At 42.2% G+C, this 19,000-nt stretch overlaps 4 protein-coding genes across 7 annotated transcripts in view; 2 read left to right on the top strand and 2 right to left on the bottom strand.

The window, feature by feature from the left end:
- Positions 1–15,916, bottom strand: part of LOC131515284 (histone H2B type 1-M) — an 80,529-nt gene extending 64,613 nt beyond the window's left edge. Inside the window, exons 1-3 of one of the 3 annotated variants that reach the window (XR_009263534.1) lie at positions 14,767–15,916; positions 13,893–14,322; positions 7,775–9,174 (exon numbers count right to left, since the gene is read on the bottom strand). Coding sequence is in view for 2 of the 3 variants with exons in the window: in XM_058736032.1 (XP_058592015.1) it covers positions 14,776–15,156 (381 nt within the window). In the remaining variant the exon portion in view is untranslated. Of the gene's footprint in view, positions 1–7,774; positions 9,175–13,892; positions 14,323–14,766 lie in introns of those variants that run through there. The other 2 variants (XM_058736031.1, XM_058736032.1) reach the window with 2 other exon arrangements.
- The window catches only part of LOC131515286 (histone H2B type 1-C/E/F/G/I), a 79,394-nt gene that overhangs the window by 23,515 nt on the left and 36,879 nt on the right, over positions 1–19,000 (top strand). The gene's annotated exons all lie outside the window — the stretch shown is intronic.
- On the top strand, positions 5,957–7,496 carry LOC131515260 (uncharacterized). Its single transcript, XM_058736008.1, has 2 exons — positions 5,957–7,001; positions 7,126–7,496. The coding sequence occupies exon 1, from the start codon at positions 6,078–6,080 to the stop codon at positions 6,978–6,980; it is 903 nt and encodes a 300-aa protein (XP_058591991.1). The 5' UTR covers positions 5,957–6,077; the 3' UTR covers positions 6,981–7,001; positions 7,126–7,496.
- Positions 16,024–16,792, bottom strand: LOC131515266 (histone H1.4). The gene has a single exon (XM_058736013.1). It carries the CDS (start codon positions 16,742–16,744, stop codon positions 16,088–16,090), a length of 657 nt encoding a protein of 218 aa, XP_058591996.1. The 5' UTR covers positions 16,745–16,792; the 3' UTR covers positions 16,024–16,087.

A 19,000-nucleotide genomic window follows, 5' to 3' on the forward strand; every position in this document is an offset into this window, starting at 1 on the left:
TCTTTGAGAAAACAAAGGCTTGTAGGGGAAAAAAAATCTAGCAAAGATCCCTAACAAGAAACCTGTTGGTCTCTGCAGGGCTCTGTGGAGGAGGGTAGAGGAAATTTGCTACAAGTATTTCACCACAGACCTACTTAGAGTAGAGAGTTTCTGTGAAAGCTTCCTGACATTAATGTGTGGCGCGGGCTTGTGCGTCACCTCGTGCCTCATGCAGACAAACTCACACCCCTTTAGGAGGGAAGCATCTTGGATCCAAGTTCTCTAGATACGCATAAATTACTTACTTATTTCCTAGTATTTATTGAGAACATAGTATGTGCCAGGCGTTCCTAGGAATTTGGGATGTTCAAATATAAACTCATCATAAATGTGACCTAACCTAGGAGGAGAACAGACACTTTGAAGAGTCAGGCTTTTAGCCTTCGATCCCCACCTCTTCCTCACACAAAGAATCTCAGATATTAAAGTTATCAGATACAGACTATAAAATATTTACTGAACGTTTAAAGAAATAAAAATGAAATAATACACTTTAGGAGCAAGGGACAATCAAAACCAGAGCTATGAAAAAATTAATGAAATTGAACTTTTAAAAATGAAAAGGATCTATAGTTCATAATGATAAAATAAAAATCCACTGATAAGATGTAACATTTAGGGCCTTGATATACCTGCCCGCATAGCCACTAACTGTGTATGGCAGTAACTTCCAGAAATTTTAGGAGAATTTCAGGTTTACAAGTGTAGGGCAAGCCTTCAATACTGTACTCTTAGAAATTCATATAACAACGAAGGAAAATGCTTATGGTTATAGAAGATTGAACAACACAATGAACAAACTTCATTTATCTGTGATTCCTTCACTTAACACGTAGAAGATTTCTGAATTTTTCAGAGGACCCATTTAATAATTTCAAATTTTCAACACTGGCTTCAGAATACATATCCATACATACATACATATAAAGAAAACAGTTTTGTATATATTGCACTATTTTATCATAATCTAATTATGGAGCGATAGAAATAATTTGTTTTTTTTTTTAGGAATAGTAAGACTGAAACAATCTTCTCATATTCTTAGAAACTAAAAGCACACTTCTAAACACGTGGATTAGAATGGATATCATTAAAGAAAGTATGTAATAGAAATTACTATGAATACACTTAACCAAGGAGGTGAAGAATTTGTACTCTGAAAACTATAAACATGCCTGAAGAAATTGAAGATAACACATACAGTGGAAATACATTTCATAAATTATGTGCTCATGAATTGGAGGAATTAATATTGTTAAAATGTCCATACTACTCAAAGTAATCTACAGAGTCACTGCGATTCTTGACAAAGTACTAACAGAATTTTCCACAGAACTGGGATAATCTTAAAATCTGTATGAAACCACCAAAGACCTCAAGTAGCCAAAGCAATCTTCAGAAAGAGGAACAAAGTTGAAAGTATCATAATCCCAGATTTCAAGATACACTACAAAGCTATAATAATCAAAACAATATGGTAATGGCACAAAAATGGGCAGATAGCTCAATGGACTGGATAGAGAGCTCAGAAATAAGCCAACTGTTATGGTCAATTAATCTATGCCAAAGAAGGCAGGCATACACAATGGGGAAAAGACTCTTCAATAAAGGGTGTTGGGAAAACTGGACAGCTATGTGCAAAATAATGAAACTTGACTGCTTTCCTACATCATATACAAAAATAAACTCAAACTGGATTATAGACCTAAATGTGAGACCTGAAACTATAAAACTCTTAGAAGAAAACACAGGCAATAATCTCTTTAACAATCTCTGTTTGCCTTAGCAACATTTTTCTAGCGTTTCTCTGCAGGCCAGGGAAACAAAAGCAAAAATAAACTATTGGGACTACACCTATATCAAAGGCTTTTCACAGAGAAGGTAACCAACAACAAAATGAAAAGGCAACCTGCTGAATGGGAGAAGATAGTTGCAAATGATATTTCCAATAACGTGTTAATATCCAAATCATATATGAAGAACTTATACAACTCAACATCAAAAATAGTAAGATTTTAAAATGGGTAGGTGATGTGTATAGACATTTTCCAATGAAGACATACACATGGCCAACAGATACATGAAAAGATGCTCAAGTCACTTATCATCAGGGAAATGCAAATCAAAACCAGAATGAGATATTGCCTTACACCCATTAGAATGGAAAAAAAAAAAAAAAAAAAAAAAAAAAAGGAAATAACCAGGGCTGAAGATGTGGAGAAAAATGAACCCTCACATTTTGTTGGTGGGAATGTAAATTGGTACAGGCAGTATGAAAAACAGTGTGGAGTTTCCTCAAAAACTTAAAAATGGAAATACCAGAGAGTATAGTAATTTCACTACTGGGTATTTATCCCAGAAAACAAAAACACTAATTAGAAAAGATATATATCCCCCCCTATGTTCCTTTTAGCATTATTTACAATATCCAAGATATGGAAGCATCATAAGTGTCCGTCAGTGATGAATGGATAAAGATGTGGAGTGTGTATATCCGTGTGGAGTATGTCCGGTCCATCATGGAATATCACTCAGCCATAAAAAAGAATGAGATCTTGCCATTTGTGACAACACGATGGATGGATGGACCTAGAGAGTATTATGCTAAGTGAAATAAATCAGACAGAGAAAGACAAATGCAGTACGATTTCACTTATATGTGAATCTAAACAACAAAACAGACAAAAAAGCAGAAATAGGCCCATAAATACAGAGAACAAACTGATGGTTGCCAGGGGGAGAAGGGTGAGGGGATGGGCAAAATGGGTGAAGGAGAGTAGGAGGAACAAGCTTCCAGTTGTGCAATAAATACGTCAGGGGCATGACAGGTACGCCATAGGGAATGTAGTCAATGGAAGTATAATGTAATAGCGTTGTGTGGTGACAGACGGTAGCGACACTTGCGGTCAACACAGTATAATGCACAGACTTGGCAAATCACTATGTTAAAAAAATAGATGGGAAAAATGAAGCAATCTTCTCAAATGCTTGGAAACTAAAAGCATACTTTTAAGCACATGGATTAGGCTGGATATTAGAAAGGAAGCTATGGAACGTTTTGAGCTAAATATGAATAATACGTATGAAAAATGTAGGGTGTATTTGTAATGGTACTAAAAGGAAAATACATACTGTTAAATGCACATGTTAAGGAACAAGAAACACTGAAAATACATAACCTAGGTATTCAACCAAAAAAGCTAGAATAAAAATGATAGTAAATTGAGAATTGGGTTTAGAATCCTTAGGATCTGTTGTACTGGTAGGAATGATGTCTTTGTTTTCTATTTTATTTCCAGATAGGTCATTGCTCATGTGGAGAAAGGCCATGAATTTTTACGTGGTGCTCTTATACCCTGTTGAACTCTTATTAGATCTAATTGTTTATTTATAAACCCCATGGAGTTTTACATTGAGATATTATTGTTAATATGTCAATTTCAAAATTTAAAAAGAAGAAAAATTAATAGAAAAAATGGAGATGATCCGTAAACCAAAAGCTTATTCTTTGAAAAACCTAATAATAGACAAGCCTCTAGCAAAACTAATTAGGAAAAAAAAGTGTGTGTGCACGTGAGGGTGGGGGTGGCGGTTGAGAGATAGTTATGGGATTAAGAAGGGAACGTCGCTACCAAAAGGGAGTTATTAAGAACCATGAGAATGCTTTGAATAAGTTGAAAGACAGAAAGAAGGAAGGAAAGAAAGAAAGAAAGAAAGAAAGAAAGAAAGAAAGAAAGAAAGAAAGAGAGAGGAAGGAGGGAGGGGGGAATGAAGGAAGGGAGATAAAGAAAGGAAATGTAACAGAAAAGAATGTCTTTCAAGAAAAAACATTAAGCAATAAACAAGATGAATAAGCAAATTATGATTATAAGGGAACAGGAAGGGCAGTTAAAAAAAAAAAAATCTCTTCTATGCCCTTCATCCCAAATGGTACTAAGGATAGCTGGGTTATACAGGTTTAAGTGAAATTACAGGAATTGATAATCCCTATTTTACAAAAGCTGTTTCAGTAGAAAAATAGATCTCTCTTATGTGTTTTCTTTTGAAAGTCTATATTATGAAAACTGAACAGGAACAATTCAAAAAAAGAGAACATTATGGCTTTGTCTTACTTGTGAACACTTACTTTAAGAAAAGCTCTATTTAAAAAGCAAGAAAATGGAAACGAAGAAGCCATGTTATTTAACAAATAAAAGCATTTTGTGCAGGATTTATTCCAAGAATGGAAGAAAAGTTGAGCATCCTAAATCTGCCAGTATAAGATATTACTAGTGTTAAAACTGTATGGTCATCTCCACAGACACTGAGAAAATATTTGCTAGAATATAACACTTTTTTTTTTTTTTTTGAGTTTGAGAGAGACAGAGACAGCACGAAGTGGGGGAGGGTCAGAACGCGGAGGGGGGAGGGGGGAGAATCCAAGCAGGTGCACCAAGCCCGATGTGGGGCTCAAGCTCATGAAGCTGTGGGCTCATGACCTGAGCCGAACCCGAGTCGGATGCTTAACCGACTGAGCCACCCAGGCGCCCCAACATTCTTTCATCATAAACATTTTCAGCAAACTAGAACAAGAGGGAGTAGCTACTTATTTTATAAAGAGTAGCTACGGTGAGCATGACATATAATGGTACACTTTTAGAAGAATTTCTAGGAAGTAAAAAGAAAAAAAAACCAAAACAGACAAGAGCTCTGTGGCACGATTCCCATTCAACATGGTGCTAAAGGCCTGCCCAGCACTGTGAGACCAGGGGAGGATGATTAAGTATAGATAAAAATTCAGTAAGAAAAAGCTGTTATCTTTATTGTTCGAAAATGATGTCATTTAAGAAATCGGCGAGACTCTACAAACAGATCTGAGAGAGCTCAACAGGGTTAGTGGACACATGATCAGCACACAAAATTCATAACCTTTGTATACATTAGCAATGCCTCGGCTGGAACTGAAATTAATAACCAGATGTTATTCACAACAGTACTTTAGATTCGAATCTATATGAATAAACTATAAAATGTCATCAAAGGATGTAAAACAAGATTGACTTTAAAGAGTTAGACCTACACTTCACCGTGTTTATGTTTTGTGATGACACCATGCTAAAATGTTCATAAATTCCAGAATAAACTAAAAATTTAATGTTATGCCACAAAACGTCGCTGGATTTTTGGTAACATTGTAAAATGCACGTTCATGAGCTAAAATATTGAAGATGATTCTAAGAAAGAAAGGAAGAGAAAAGGAAAAATAAAGAATGGTGGGTCTTGATTTAGGGCATGCACTTTAAGAAGGGCTAGGGTCATCTTAGGGATATAGCTTTGATCTGTTAAAAGGATCTTAATGCTTGTCCAAGCTTTTATAAGTCAAGTTGAGAAGAAGGCTCAGAGGAGCCTGGCTAGAGTTTGGTGTAAATTTTACCTGCTGTTACTTGAATTAATTGCATATGGTTGCCAAGAGATGATGTCTTTACTCTAGTGGGTAAGAGCAGGGACCCTGGACCTAAACTGCCTGGGTTAGAATAAGAATCCCCTCTGCCATTTATTAATGGTAGGACATTGGGTAAAAATAATTTTAAGCTTAAGGTGACTCAATATATATGGGGGTAATTAGAATAACAATAGTTCACGTGTGTATTATGAGGAACACCTGAGTTAACATCTGGAAAGTACTCAGAAATGTATCTGGGTGTTTGCAAAAAAAAAAAAAAAAAATAATAATAATAATAATAAATAAATAAACAAAGATAGATGAAAAGGATTGTGTGCTATCTGCTCGCAGTTTCACTGATTTTTGTGGGCCCTAGGGACTTTTGCCTTCCTGGGCCTCTCCCTCCATTAAAATAATAAAATTAATAACGTTATTAAAATTACACAAACGTAAATATATTATTACATACTAGAGCCTTTTGGTCAACTTCACAGTTAATATCTATCTTCTGATTTCAGAGAAAATGACAAAATTTTCATGAGCCATTGAAAGTACTGTGGGGCCTGGGCTCTGTGCCGACCGTGCCTAAAGGATTTAGACCTGCGTGCACACGAATATGAAATTAAAAAGCATGGTTATCCGAGTAGGAAATAAAATCACCCACATACACAGACATAGGCACACGCAGTGCTCACACGAAATCCCCTACAATTACGAGGACGGTAAACAGGGGCTGTGCAAGCCGGGCGTCCTGCGCGGCCACTGCGAGGGTGTCCTCGGCCACTGGGCAGCAGGGCCGGGCCAGCTCGGAAACCGTCGGAGAGGAGGCCGACCAGGGAAGCTGCTGCCCCGTGGCTCGGTCCGCGCACCGCTCGGTGCCGCGCTCTCATCTGCGGACGGCCCGCTGGATTGTTGCGAACGTCCAGCGGCCGCGCGGCGAGGCCGGGTCGCCACGGTTTGCGCACCAGAAAGGGACGAAACGGGAAACAGCCTACCCGCGGCGACGCCACCAACCGAGAAAACGAACGATCCCACCGCGGAGCCCGAAAAACGAAACGTGGCGCAGGCGCAACGTGAGGCTCGTTGGGGGCGGGACGCGTGCCGCGGAAACGGCCCAATCAGGGGGTGTCATGGACGGGCGTTGCAGGAAGGCCCACTGAGGGAACCAGCGTGGGGGGCGCGGCAGGACAGACCAATGAGAAAGCCGGCGTGTGGGGGCGTCGCAGGACGGGCCAATGAGAGAGCCGACTTGGGGGGCGTGGCTATGAGACTAGCGGTGCGGAGCCGGGGCCTGCCCGGCCACAGGGTCATTTCCATGCCTGCATGGACGCGGAGGATGCAGGACAGTCGCCGCGAATTTTTAGGACTTTCCAGTTCCAGTTTAGACCTGAATGTGACGGGTTTGTGTTGCTGTTTGGCATTCGTAATTCAAGGAAATCCCCTCTTCTGGTTGAAAGCACGGTGTGATTCCCTGGCCCTCCTGCATCAGCATCACTTGGATAATACAACCGGCAAATAACCGGATCCTGCTACAGATCTGGTGAATCAGAAGCTGGGGGGGGGGGGGGGGAGGCAGTAATCTATGTTTTAAAAATGCTCCAGGTAGTTTTGGTACACGCTGAATTTTGAGACTGCTTCGAAGTATTGTGTTTCCCTTAATTCAGGTGCTGGAAGTGACACCTCAAATGTCAGCTGAGCTAACCCAAGCTGCTTACCTTCAGGATCGTTACCAGAGCCAAAACAGTGCTTAGGCTTTCCCCACTCAGACTTCGATGCCAGAAGATAAAGTGAAAAATAAATGTGTGTCTAAAAAGGAGAGATCTCGGGGAATGATTTGGGTCAACAAGGAATGTGGAATTCCATTTCTCCACAAATTTTATTGATCCTAACATCTCATTCACAGACTTTTTGCCCTCCTCATTTAGACTTCTCCAGCAAACACAGTCCATGGTAAATAATGATTCTCCGTAGGCCTGTAACAGCAGTAAATTCTATTTTCATAATTAAAACAACAAATAAAACGAAAATGCTAGAACACTGTTTAGTTTCTTCTTCTTCGCTAAGGCTCTCCTTCTAATGAATCCGTGAACACCAAACCAGGATGGGTTAAATTCGGGCAGAATATTCATACTAATCAATCCTTCTCAGGCAGATCACTTTTCATACTTCATAATTCTATGGCTGATTCACTTTTCAGTTACTGTTTACATTCATTTCTTCTCTGCATTCATATCTCTCCCCAACTGAAGAAATAAAAAGGGTTTGTTAGGTGCCATTTTGCCATCAGCCTTACTATTTGATGTACAAGAAAGATTGTTTTGTTTTGTTTTGTTTTTTACATGTGCTTGTATAATGAGTCTCTGTTCCAATATTACCTACCCTTTAGTCATTTTTAGCATGAACACATAATGACTCAAACCAGTAAAGAGAAACCTGGACAATAAGATCTTTGTTTCAAATCCTCCAGTTATCCTTCCACAGGTGGAATCAAGCAGTTCAAAGGCTTGCATTTTCTTCTTTTAGTTTCTAACCTGAAGAGAATTGGCCCTTCTGATTTCATTTTAATTCAATGACTAAAGAAATCTAATACTTGTTAACATTGGCTAAGCACTTACAAAATTATTTCAAGACTGATTTAAGAGCTTTGCATGAATTATATTACTTAATCCTAAAATAGCTCTAAGAAGTAGTATACTATTATTTTTGTTGTGTAGATGTGGAAAGTGAGACTCAGGAATGCTGTCTCTCATTCTTTTGAGCCATTGCAACAACTCACCTCTGGCCCCTGTCCCTGTTGTTATATGTGTACTTTAACTCGTTATGATTGCTGTAAATCCTAACTGAGAGCCTACTGTGTGTCTGGAACAGCCTTAGGCATTGGGGAGTCAGCAGCAAAAAGGACTAACTCTGCCCAGTGGAGCTTAGAGCCTGGAGAATGGGAAGAGGAAACCAGCAATATGCAAATTCATGTCAGTTATGCTAAGGGTAATGAAGAAGAATGAACAGAGCGAGTTAAGAGCCGGATCGAAGGGCGCCACGTGCATTTGCTGGTTAGAGTGTCTCTCAAATGTTGTAACATTGTAATCATCCACTCACCCCCAAACCCAAGAAATCTGGGGCGTATTTGAGGTATGTAAAATGTGCTATTCCCAGCTGAAGGGTCAAACCCATAACAAGATCTAGCTCTTCATCTCCCTCTTTTCCCTCTCCTTTCTCCAACGATCTTCCTCTGTGCCTTCCCCTTGGTCTTCAGGCTCTGGCGCTCCCTTTCGCAGTAGCCATTTGTTTCTTTCATTCTTTTTCTCAGCTCTCACCTTCTTTCTTCTCCCTATTCCTAAAAAATAGCCACCATTTGGCTGTGATACTTTTATTGTTTTGTATTTATGAAATGCAGCTTAACATTCACGGTTAAACGTTTAGACAAAATTCGAAAACGTTAGTCCTTCACTTTCCTACAATTCCTGTTCCCTTTCCACGGTAGCGAATTTCATGGTTGTTGAAAGGAAAGGTCAGTCAAGTGCCGCTGTCCATGTAAAGCAAAGGGAGCGTTTTCTTCTATGTAGCGCTGTGTGCCCACGCCACCAAAATGAAGGTGAAGAACTCTGAACTTTCCCCAGCGTGATCTCCACCTCTCCTAAGTCTTCTTTGCTGCCGCCAGGGTGTGGAGGGCAGTGGGAGTATAAGTCAGGGAGGAGACTGCTGAAGTTGTTCATCTGAATAAAGTACAAAAACATTGCCTTCAATTAGAAATCTCCTTATAACTTTTGGGTCCACAGTTGATCTAAATACCCCAAACCATTGACAGAACCATCAAAAAAGAAAATAGTTGGAGAATTCAAGTTATGGTCAATCATAGCCATCTAATCAAAACGGTAAACCTATGGTTTTTCTTATGACGATGTGTATGGTGAAGAACCAATTTTATCCAAAGAGAGATGTGGCCTTTGCCCTTTGCTGGGAGGGGATCTCTAGGCTCATGGAATGTCCTGCATGATAAGATGATCTTTGTTTACCTAGAAGCCCTGGGCTGCACAGGACAGGGTAATGATGTCACTTATGTTGGGGGCTTTGGGTCATGTGGCATGTGGGCTACCTCCAGAGGGCCTGCTGACTAAAGTTCAGCCACGTGGACAGTCAACCATGTTCATATGACAAATCCCCTAGGTTGGCGATGTCTGTGTGTTGTGCCAATATTGTTGTGCGGCTGGGAGACATAAACCCTCCCCCGGCCTCCACTGGGAAAGGACCTACCAGAAGCTCTGAGTTGGGAGGCCTGTGCTCCATGTGCCTTTCACCTTGGCTTATGTGTAATCTGTATCCTTTTGATGTAATAACCCCCAACCTTGGGTGTAACAACTTTTAGTGGATTCTGTGGTATAATTCTAGTGAATGATCAAATCCGAGGATGGTTTTGGAGACCCTTCATCTTTGCACTTGGTGTCAGACGTGAGGGGACGCTTATGGGAGTGTACCTGAACTTTGCACTGTGTCACAATGATATTAGTATTACTAGATTCTGTTTAGTACTCAAATATTGGGATGAACATTTTGTCTTAAGGAGCTTTGTAGTTTCCATGGGAGCCCAAGTCTATTCCCCTGCCAGTGGATTTCCAAAGAGTGGTAAACACTTTTTTAGGTCTTAGTGAGTGATAATAAAAAAAAAAAAAAAAAAAAAAAATTGAAGAAGTAGCTATAAGTTTCATTGATGGTCTACTAACCTGAGGGCTCCAGAAGGTCAAGGACACCCTCACCTCTTTTTGTATTTCCAGTGCCCATGCCTGTGTCTGACTCAAAGATGTTCAATTGACTATCTTGAATGAGCTGATTTATAATAATACTCTGAACTGTCGCCATGCTACAATCTAGTAAGAATTTTGACACATGTCATGGATCTCCTTATAAGCCTTCATGACTAAATTAATCTCTTTAGTTTCTTCTTGTATGTCTTTCTCCTACCTCTTAATCTGTTACCTTACACTTGAAACATTGTAGTTTACTTTTAAGTCTGACTCAATCATCAGTTCAAATTCCACCTCTTAAATCAACTAATTGAGCTTTTACTTCTTGTCCCACTTTAAATTTTATTAATTTTTATTTTTTATATCATTGATTTTTATATCATTAATTTGTTATATTTGCATAGGCCAAAGTATTTTTCAGATTTTACCTTTTTTTTCCCCCCTAAGGAGTTAGAAGTTTATTGAATACACTGAAAGGGAGTGATAGGACAGCAGAGAAGAGGCTAGCTCTCTGCTTGGGGTTTTATCTTTTTATTGTATTTGTTTTCCCTTCTAATTTATCTTTTCCAAACCTACTAGTTTTGTTGGATATTCCTACAACCATCATGAAGCAGAGATTTGTTGTACAGATGGCTGTTTACGATTTCTCTGTTGAATTCATTCAATTCATTCAACATTTTCTCTATATACTGGCAACGTGCTGGTTTATTTGACTACAGAGACAACTGTTCGGTCCTTACAATCTCAGGGAGAAGTCCATCAGGACATCATGAGGAGTTTCATTGGCTTTTGTCTTTGTGGATTGTGGTCAATTTTAGTCTAACTCCTGGAATTCTTAACGACCTAAAGGAATTAGGTTTAGATGATTTCTGACTACTCCTTAAATAACAAATACTTTTTATAATCGAGTAATTAAAGCATTAAAAAATGATGTGAAAATTTCACAATATGTTCACATCCTTACCTGGAAAGGTGAGCTGGAACCCAGTTTCCCTTCTGATTACATGCCACATTTAAAGTGAGTTGCTTCTAATTAGTAGAAAGTGGCAGAAGTGACAGCATGTGACATTCAAAACTAGGTCACAGAGACTTCAAGGGTACGTTCTCTGCCTGACTTCTCTTTCTGCAAGAGAAATGCTACCACATTTTGAAGAGATTTACCCTCCTGAGGGTTCCTGGCAGGGAACTGAGGTGTTACTGTGGTTCTCCTGCCAACAGCCAACAGGAACTCGTGCAGGAGGGCAGCCAGCCAACTCTGGTAAGGAATAAGGAATCTTCCAGCTGTGGTCAAGCCCTCAGGGGACTGCAGCCTGTGTGTACATCTCAACTTCAGCCCCACGAGGGACCCTGGGCAGAACCACCCAGCTAAGTCACTTGTGGATTCCTGATCCCCAGAAACAAATTGAGGGAAGAAATGTTCATGGGTTGAGCTGTTGAGTTTTGGGTATTTTGTTACACAGCAGTAGATAATAGAGGAGAGTTACCATAATCTTAATGACAAAATCTGATATGGCTAAACCCAAAAGAGAGTGTGACTCAAGTAGGGAAAAAAAAAACACTCTAAAATATTAAAATGTATGCAGCTGATATTTAAGATAATAATATAACATGACCACATAAGATTTGGGCTGGGGATGCAAGTATAGATTAACATTAGGAAATCTACATATATTCATTGTGGCAGGATAAAGGACAAAAAGCACATGAGCTCATCAAATGGCAAAAATTCATATATCATTCCTAATAAAAAGACTTAAAATAAATTTAGAAGTAAACTAAGCAACACATACAGATTACACACACATACAGACATACACTCACACACACTCATGTGCACACGTGAACAACGAGCAGGGAAACAAATTTTTGTAAGTCATGAACTACCAAAACCACTGATGAAAAAGAGGAAAAAGACCATGATGACTGAGAGCATACCTATATGGCATCCAGTTTGTGATTTTACCTGATACAATAACATGATAATGTAATTAACATAAATAGTTATTGGAAAGAATATTAATTTTTTAAATTTCCTAATTATAGTATTATATGCACTGAAAAGCAAGACAGTCCATTAAATATCGATTAGAATTACAAAGTTAAGTAATCAGATAGATATAAAGTGCATGTAAATAATTTCTCAATTATCCTCCCCTCCCCCCCAAGTATTTATAACAGTATTTCAGTCTGATGGCACCTGTCAGAACAGGTCGAAGACACAACCTTGTTGTAATCAGCCTTCTATCTCTTGTGAGAGTTTATGGGGCTTAGGTCACAGTGTGATGCAGTGACCCCCCCCCCCTTTTTATATCAGTTTTCACTCTGTTTTGTTTATTTTTAATTACATGAGTAATCCATTAACTCTAAAACATCCTCAGCCATGATCTTTGAAAGCTCACATCAGCATCATTCTCTCTGGTTGTCCTTCTGGTACCAAGATTAGAGGTATTTCAGACAATTTTGCTACTAATTCCAGATCTCTTGAATTCACTTTTAGTTTTCTCTCTCTGGATTTTGGATAATTAAGACCTGCTTACAGAGTTCATGAAAATTCTTCAGCTGGGTCCAATTGGCTATTTAGCCTATCCAGCAAGCTTTTTAAATGTTAATTTTCTTATAATTAATTGTGTATATGTGTGTGTGTGTGTGTGTGTATATATATATATATATATGTATGCATCTGGTGTGTGTGTGTGTATATATATATATATATATATGTATGCATCTGGAATTTGTATTTGGTTCTTTTTTTCAAATCTTTGTGGTCATTCTTTGCATTCTCTTAGGCTCTCAGCATATTTCAAATAGTTCTTTTTTCCCCCTTTGTAAATAATAAATTATTTACTTATTTTGAGAGAGAGAGAGAGAGAGAGAGAGAGAGAGAGAGAGAAAGAAAACCTCAAGCTAGCTCCACATTCAGCCAGATGGGACTTGATTTCACCAACCCTGGGATCCTGACCTGAGCCCAAATCAAGAGTTGTGCGCTCAACCAACTGAGTCACCCAGGTGTCTCCCCCTTTTTCTTTTAAAAGTTATTAAAGTAAGCCACTTGAAGTCTGTATCTGTTAATTTCCTTTTACTCTGTTTATTTCCCTGCTCTTATTCTGGGCCACAGTGTCTTGTTGAATAATGTGCTAATGTCCTGTATGAAGCCTCTCGTTCCTTTTCTTCCAGGTGTCCTATGTGGGGATTTGTTGAGGCCCACAATGAAGCTCATTCCCCCAGAGAGGATTTGCATTTGCATTACCCAGGTGCTCAGGGGCACAAAGCCAGCTTGGGCTTAATCCCTAAATTAATTCTCATCCTGGGTGTTTGAATCCCTGTGATATTGATGCCAGAAACCAATGGATAGTAGTCCAGATTGGCGGTGGCAGAATCTACCTTGCTCAGCACCAAGGCTCAGGGCACCCTCTTCCTTGCATCATCCGTGGCGAGTGTGGGTCTGTGTGCACGTGTGTGTGTCTGTGTGTGTGCTCGTTTCTAGCTCACCTTCTACCCTGAGGATGTGACCCGGCAGGTGCGTCAGCGTCACCAGGAAAGATTTCTCATCAGGTTTCTTGGCGAATAATAAAGTCTACATTTTCCTCACTCCCCAGCAGCTGAAACCCTTCAGGCCAGCGAAACTTGCGCAAAAGAAACCGCTCCCTGCCCGAAAGGCTTTCCTTCCCTTCCAACCTCCACTCTGGCCTCACCTCAAGGGTACGCCAGGGAAGCGGCCAGGGTGCTGAGAAGGGGGCCTCGGTCCCGGGGGGACCCATCGCCTCATCACAGTCACACACCTGATGGGACTGAGTAGTGGGCCTCTGTCTCGTGGCCCAGAGGACTTTACAGCTGAATGCTTCCCAAAGACTGTAAGCGAAATAGGACTTCCTAGGACAGAGGCGACAGTAACTGACAGGACTGGAAGGCCTCTCAGAGCCCGGACACGTTTCCTTCCGGTCCCGCTGCGACTTTTGGATACAGTATAGACTCTGCCACCCTCCTCCCCCAGAGAGGCCCCCTCCCTGGCCGCCTCTCAGAGCAAGCAGATATGGGAGCCGCTGCAAAGCAGGCCGACCAGAAAAGCCCCACGTACATTTTCGGGGACGCTCCCACGGCCTTCGGCTGTTTTCAGTATCACCTCTATACATTAAAAAGGAAAAAAAAAAAAAAAAAAAGGTGAGGAGAACAAAGTTTTCAGAGCAGGCTCCTTTGTGCTCTGGGTAAGCTCCTTCCTTATCACAACTGCCTGAACAACGTGACGATCAATTTGGAGCCCGGCCCACGGAACCAGGAGCTGTACACTTGCAATGGCGTTTCATTTAAAATTAAGGTCTAGTTTGGTGAAACCGAAGGAATAATGGATGTAGAGAATCGTTTATGGTGAGCACGCAATTTATTATACTGTAGGTGTTACTGACAGAGTAACTTGAAAATATTTTCTACGCAGCACTAACCAAAAATTGAGTCGTGCTAGATTACCAGATCCTCGAAAACAGCTTCCGTAATGAAAGGGTTACACCTCATTTGTTGAAAGCATGCATGGCTCTGAAAAGAGCCTTTGGGGTTGGGTAACAGGACGCTTACTTGGCGAGTCTACTTGGAGCTGGTGTACTTGGTGACGGCCTTGGTGCCCTCGGACACGGCGTGCTTGGCCAGCTCCCCGGGCAGCAGCAGGCGCACGGCCGTCTGGATCTCCCGGGACGTGATGGTCGAGCGCTTGTTGTAATGCGCCAGGCGCGACGCCTCGCCCGCGATGCGCTCGAAGATGTCGTTCACGAACGAGTTCATGATGCCCATGGCCTTGGACGAGATGCCGGTGTCGGGGTGCACCTGCTTCAGCACCTTGTACACGTACACCGAGTAGCTCTCCTTGCGGCTGCGCTTGCGCTTCTTGCCGTCCTTCTTCTGCGCCTTGGTCACCGCCTTCTTCGAGCCCTTCTTCGGGGCCGGGGCGGATTTGGTGGGTTCAGGCATTGCGGCGTGAAGTTAATACGCTATAACTAAGAGCTGGGAAAATAACTCGCGGCACCAAAGCCACGTTTATTTATAGATGCGGTATTCAAATGAGGTTAGTAAGATTTCGTCCGCGATTGGATTAATTTTAGTGTGTCGTCACAAATGCGGATGTAAAAGATACTTGCAGGTCTAGCTTTTCATTGGCTGCTTCCTTACTTTGCTTCGAGCCAATCAGAAGGCTTAGAGTAGGCTGCCTAAAGCTACTATAAATAAGCCTGTTAAAGAACTTGCGCCGTAGATTTCAGTCATTGAAACTTTTACGGAGAACATCCTCGCTTTCGGTTTAGAGGTGTAGACCACTCCCTGCTGGCTAGTATGGCTTCGTGCTTGGGAGTCTGGGGCCTGCACCAGTCGGTATCTGGCGGTTAGGATGCCCTAGATGCTGGAGCTGTCAGGCTTTAGGCGGGGTAGTACGTGGTCGTTGGCCCGAAGCCCATAGTCCTTCCCAGCTCGCCTCATTGATTAGCAATCTGCTCTATTGCCCCGGGCTGGTCAGGAGGTGAAACACCGTACGTACCTGCAATAGCAAATGCCTGGGAGATACCGCTTCCCAGACTTCTGTTCTCACGTTCACCCTGCTCGTCAGCGTGGGAGAAGTTTACTACTGACCAGCCTACTCGAGAAATAAGCTCGAGTTTGGGGCGTGGATAGGCTTCCGGGAACTTTACTGAAACCCCTGCACGTACAAGTTTCTTGAGGGGTGCACGCAACTAAACCTTGCCTGGAGACGCCTCTCCGTGCTCGAGAGACCGCCCCACCGAGGTGGTGTCCTCCCTCCGGCCACGCCCCCCAGGAACATAGTGCAACAGCTCTTTCTTTGAGGTCTGTGGGTGGCTCTGAAAAGAGCCTTTGGGTTGTGTTGAGCTTCTAAGCAGTAGGCCAAAGAAACTTATTTCTTCTTAGCTGCCTTCTTTGGCTTGGCTGCCTTGGGCTTGGCGGTCTTTGGCTTGGCCGCCTTGGGTTTCACGGCTTTGGCCTTCGCTGGGCTCTTAGGCGCCTTCTTGGCCTTGGCTGCTTTCGCTTTTTTCGGGCTCTTTGCCTTTTTGGCTCCTGCAGCCGCCGCGGGCTTCTTCGCCTTCTTTGGGGTCTTCTTGGCGCTCTTCTTGGGGGTGCTGGCCCCCGTCGCCTTCTTGGGTTTCTTGGCCGCCCCAGCAGCCTTCTTGGGCTTGGCCGCGCCCGCCTTCTTGGCTTTGGGCTTGGCCTCCCCGGACGCCGCCTTCTTGTTGAGCTTGAACGAGCCCGAGGCGCCGGTGCCCTTGGTCTGCACCAGGGTGCCCTTGCTCACCAGGCTCTTGAGGCCCAGCTTGATGCGGCTGTTGTTCTTCTCCACGTCGTAGCCGGCGGCCGCCAGCGCCTTCTTGAGCGCGGCCAGCGACACGCCGCTGCGCTCCTTGGAGGCGGCCACGGCCTTGGTGATGAGCTCGGACACCGGCGGCCCGGACGCCTTGCGCTTGGCGGCGCCTGCCGACTTGCGGGCCTTCTTCTTCACGGGCGTCTTCTCGGCGGGGGCCGGAGCGGCGGGCGCGGCGGGCGCGGTCTCGGACATGTCGAAGGCGGGCGCGGGGAGAGCGACTCGAGCCGGAAGCGGAGGCACTGGCCGGGACTCGGGCCGCGCCGCTGCGCCCTCCCGTTTATATAGGGCGGAGCTGCGCCGTGATTGGTGCGCTGTCCAGCCCGCCTCGCTGGCAGCCGCAGAGTGTCCTCTCGGATCCCGAGTTGTGTTTGTTACACCTCAAAAAATGCCAAAAATATCAAAATTCTCTACATCGAATCGCCCGGTTTTTCTCACAAAATGATCCCTGAAGACTCAGGCTTCACGCCGGTCTCAAATTATGAAGGAAGCACAAAGCTTTATGCCAGAAACTTACAATATTTCCCGCCGTGCTCTTCAAATTTCAACTCAGAGAAACAAAACTTTCTATTTTCTTCGTAAATTATAAACCGATCTTTAACTGTGGAGTTTTCTGACCTCTCAAATAGGATTCTCCAAGTGGTTAGCTTCTTATATGTCCAAAAACCGTGCCACTGGCACTAAGATTTTTATTACAAATCTGCGCTTAAGTGAGGGAAGTAACACAGGCTCCTCGGAGAGTCCTGCCTATTGAGCCGAGGGCATTTGAGTTCATCAAACTGGTTTAGTTTAATGGCAAACAAATTATTGCCCATTTGGGGTTAGATTTGGGACCCCTGGGACATCAGTCTATGCAGTCATGGTTTTATTTCTGTCGGCTGCATCTGGGTTTTTAGATAATTCTTTAGGATAATTCTTTTCCTTTCTGCTCCCAAGGGTTGGGGGCGGGGCTGTTGCTTCTCTTTTCCCTGGACAACTGCTCCATGAGTTTAGATACCTTGAATTCAGGATTATTTGGGACGGTAAGGGGACCCCAAAACATAGTCAGGGTGGACAGATGCAAAAGGATTACTTTTCAAATAACACAGAGATGAGGTCCATAAAATCATTGGAAGTGGAGGGACACGTTGAGGAATTTGCAGTGTTGCGGGGTTCTTTGGCACGTTCTTCAGGATTAAACTGTAAGAAACGAGTTAGAGATGAAATTCAAGCGTTGATCGTATGGGGAAATACGTTCGAAGTGTAAATGATAACATATCTACTCCTATTATTAGAGCAACCCAGACCCTGTCATTACTCAATAGCTGATGAATGGCTAGTCCACCTACGAAATATGGCTTCCGTCATGAAGATTATGGCCCTATGCTTCCCAGACATCCATAAAAAAGAAAACAAGTTACGTGTTGGATTGAATTGCAAGTTCAGATTTGCATCTCAGAGGTGGATCTTTGCGGGACTATGCAAGTTAAGTCATGGTCCTCTGAAGACATCCTTTGCAAGATCTGTGAAAGATGGGTTTGTTTGGGTAATTGCCCAATCAACAGAGAGTCTATGTTAGCAATGACCATCCAACTAAAGAAATCATTCCTGGAAAATGGTCTGGCTGGAATTGTCTTTAAAAACTTGCAAGCCATGTACTTGAGAGACAACGTACCATTTTGGCCAGTGCTATAAAGTGATACGACACCATTCTTTGAGTGTAGCTGGTTGTAACACAGCATTGGGCATCACAGTAATTTTTAGTTTTGCTGCCACAAATCTCCCTGCACAACAGACCTTACTACTGAAATCAAAAGAGAATATATATCTTTGATACAACATTAATTACAAGTTTCAGATTAGTGCTACTTAAGTTAATGCTGGTATAAAATCAATGTAAATAATCTGTATTTTTAAAGCCTTAATGTATAAACATTTCAATGTAATTAGTGCATGCTAGTGAAAAATAAATATGCCCTTTGGTATATATTAATATAAAAAGGGAGAGAATAAGGTTCCAAAACAGACCAGTTGATACTTACTAGGGAAACTGATTTATGGGCATTCAATCCCAGAACAGTGTGTTATACTCATTTTCAATGACAAACAATAACTTTTGCAAATGGCTGAAATTTGCACAACCCATTGAAGTTTTCTCTTAAATGTCTGGTTTGAGCCTATGTAATCCTTACACTTCTGACATTGAGGGACTTAATGTCTCCAAATTCTGTGATCTTTCAACTCACCTATGCTTGTCTCCTCTGGTACAGTGTGTTTTCCCATCAATAAAATGAACTGATGGGTTCAAAGAATACATTGAGCATCTCCCACTATGAAAACAAATGTTTATTTGACACTCTTCTATGATGGCGTAAGAGTAACACCAAAGGCTCTACTTTACTATTGATCTATCAGCTTGGCTGGCCCTATTCCAACTACCTAGTGTGTGTGTGTGTGTGTGTGTGTGTGTGT

The sequence above is a fragment of the Neofelis nebulosa genome, chromosome 6 (assembly GCF_028018385.1).
Source record: "Neofelis nebulosa isolate mNeoNeb1 chromosome 6, mNeoNeb1.pri, whole genome shotgun sequence".
NCBI lineage: Eukaryota > Metazoa > Chordata > Mammalia > Carnivora > Felidae > Neofelis > Neofelis nebulosa.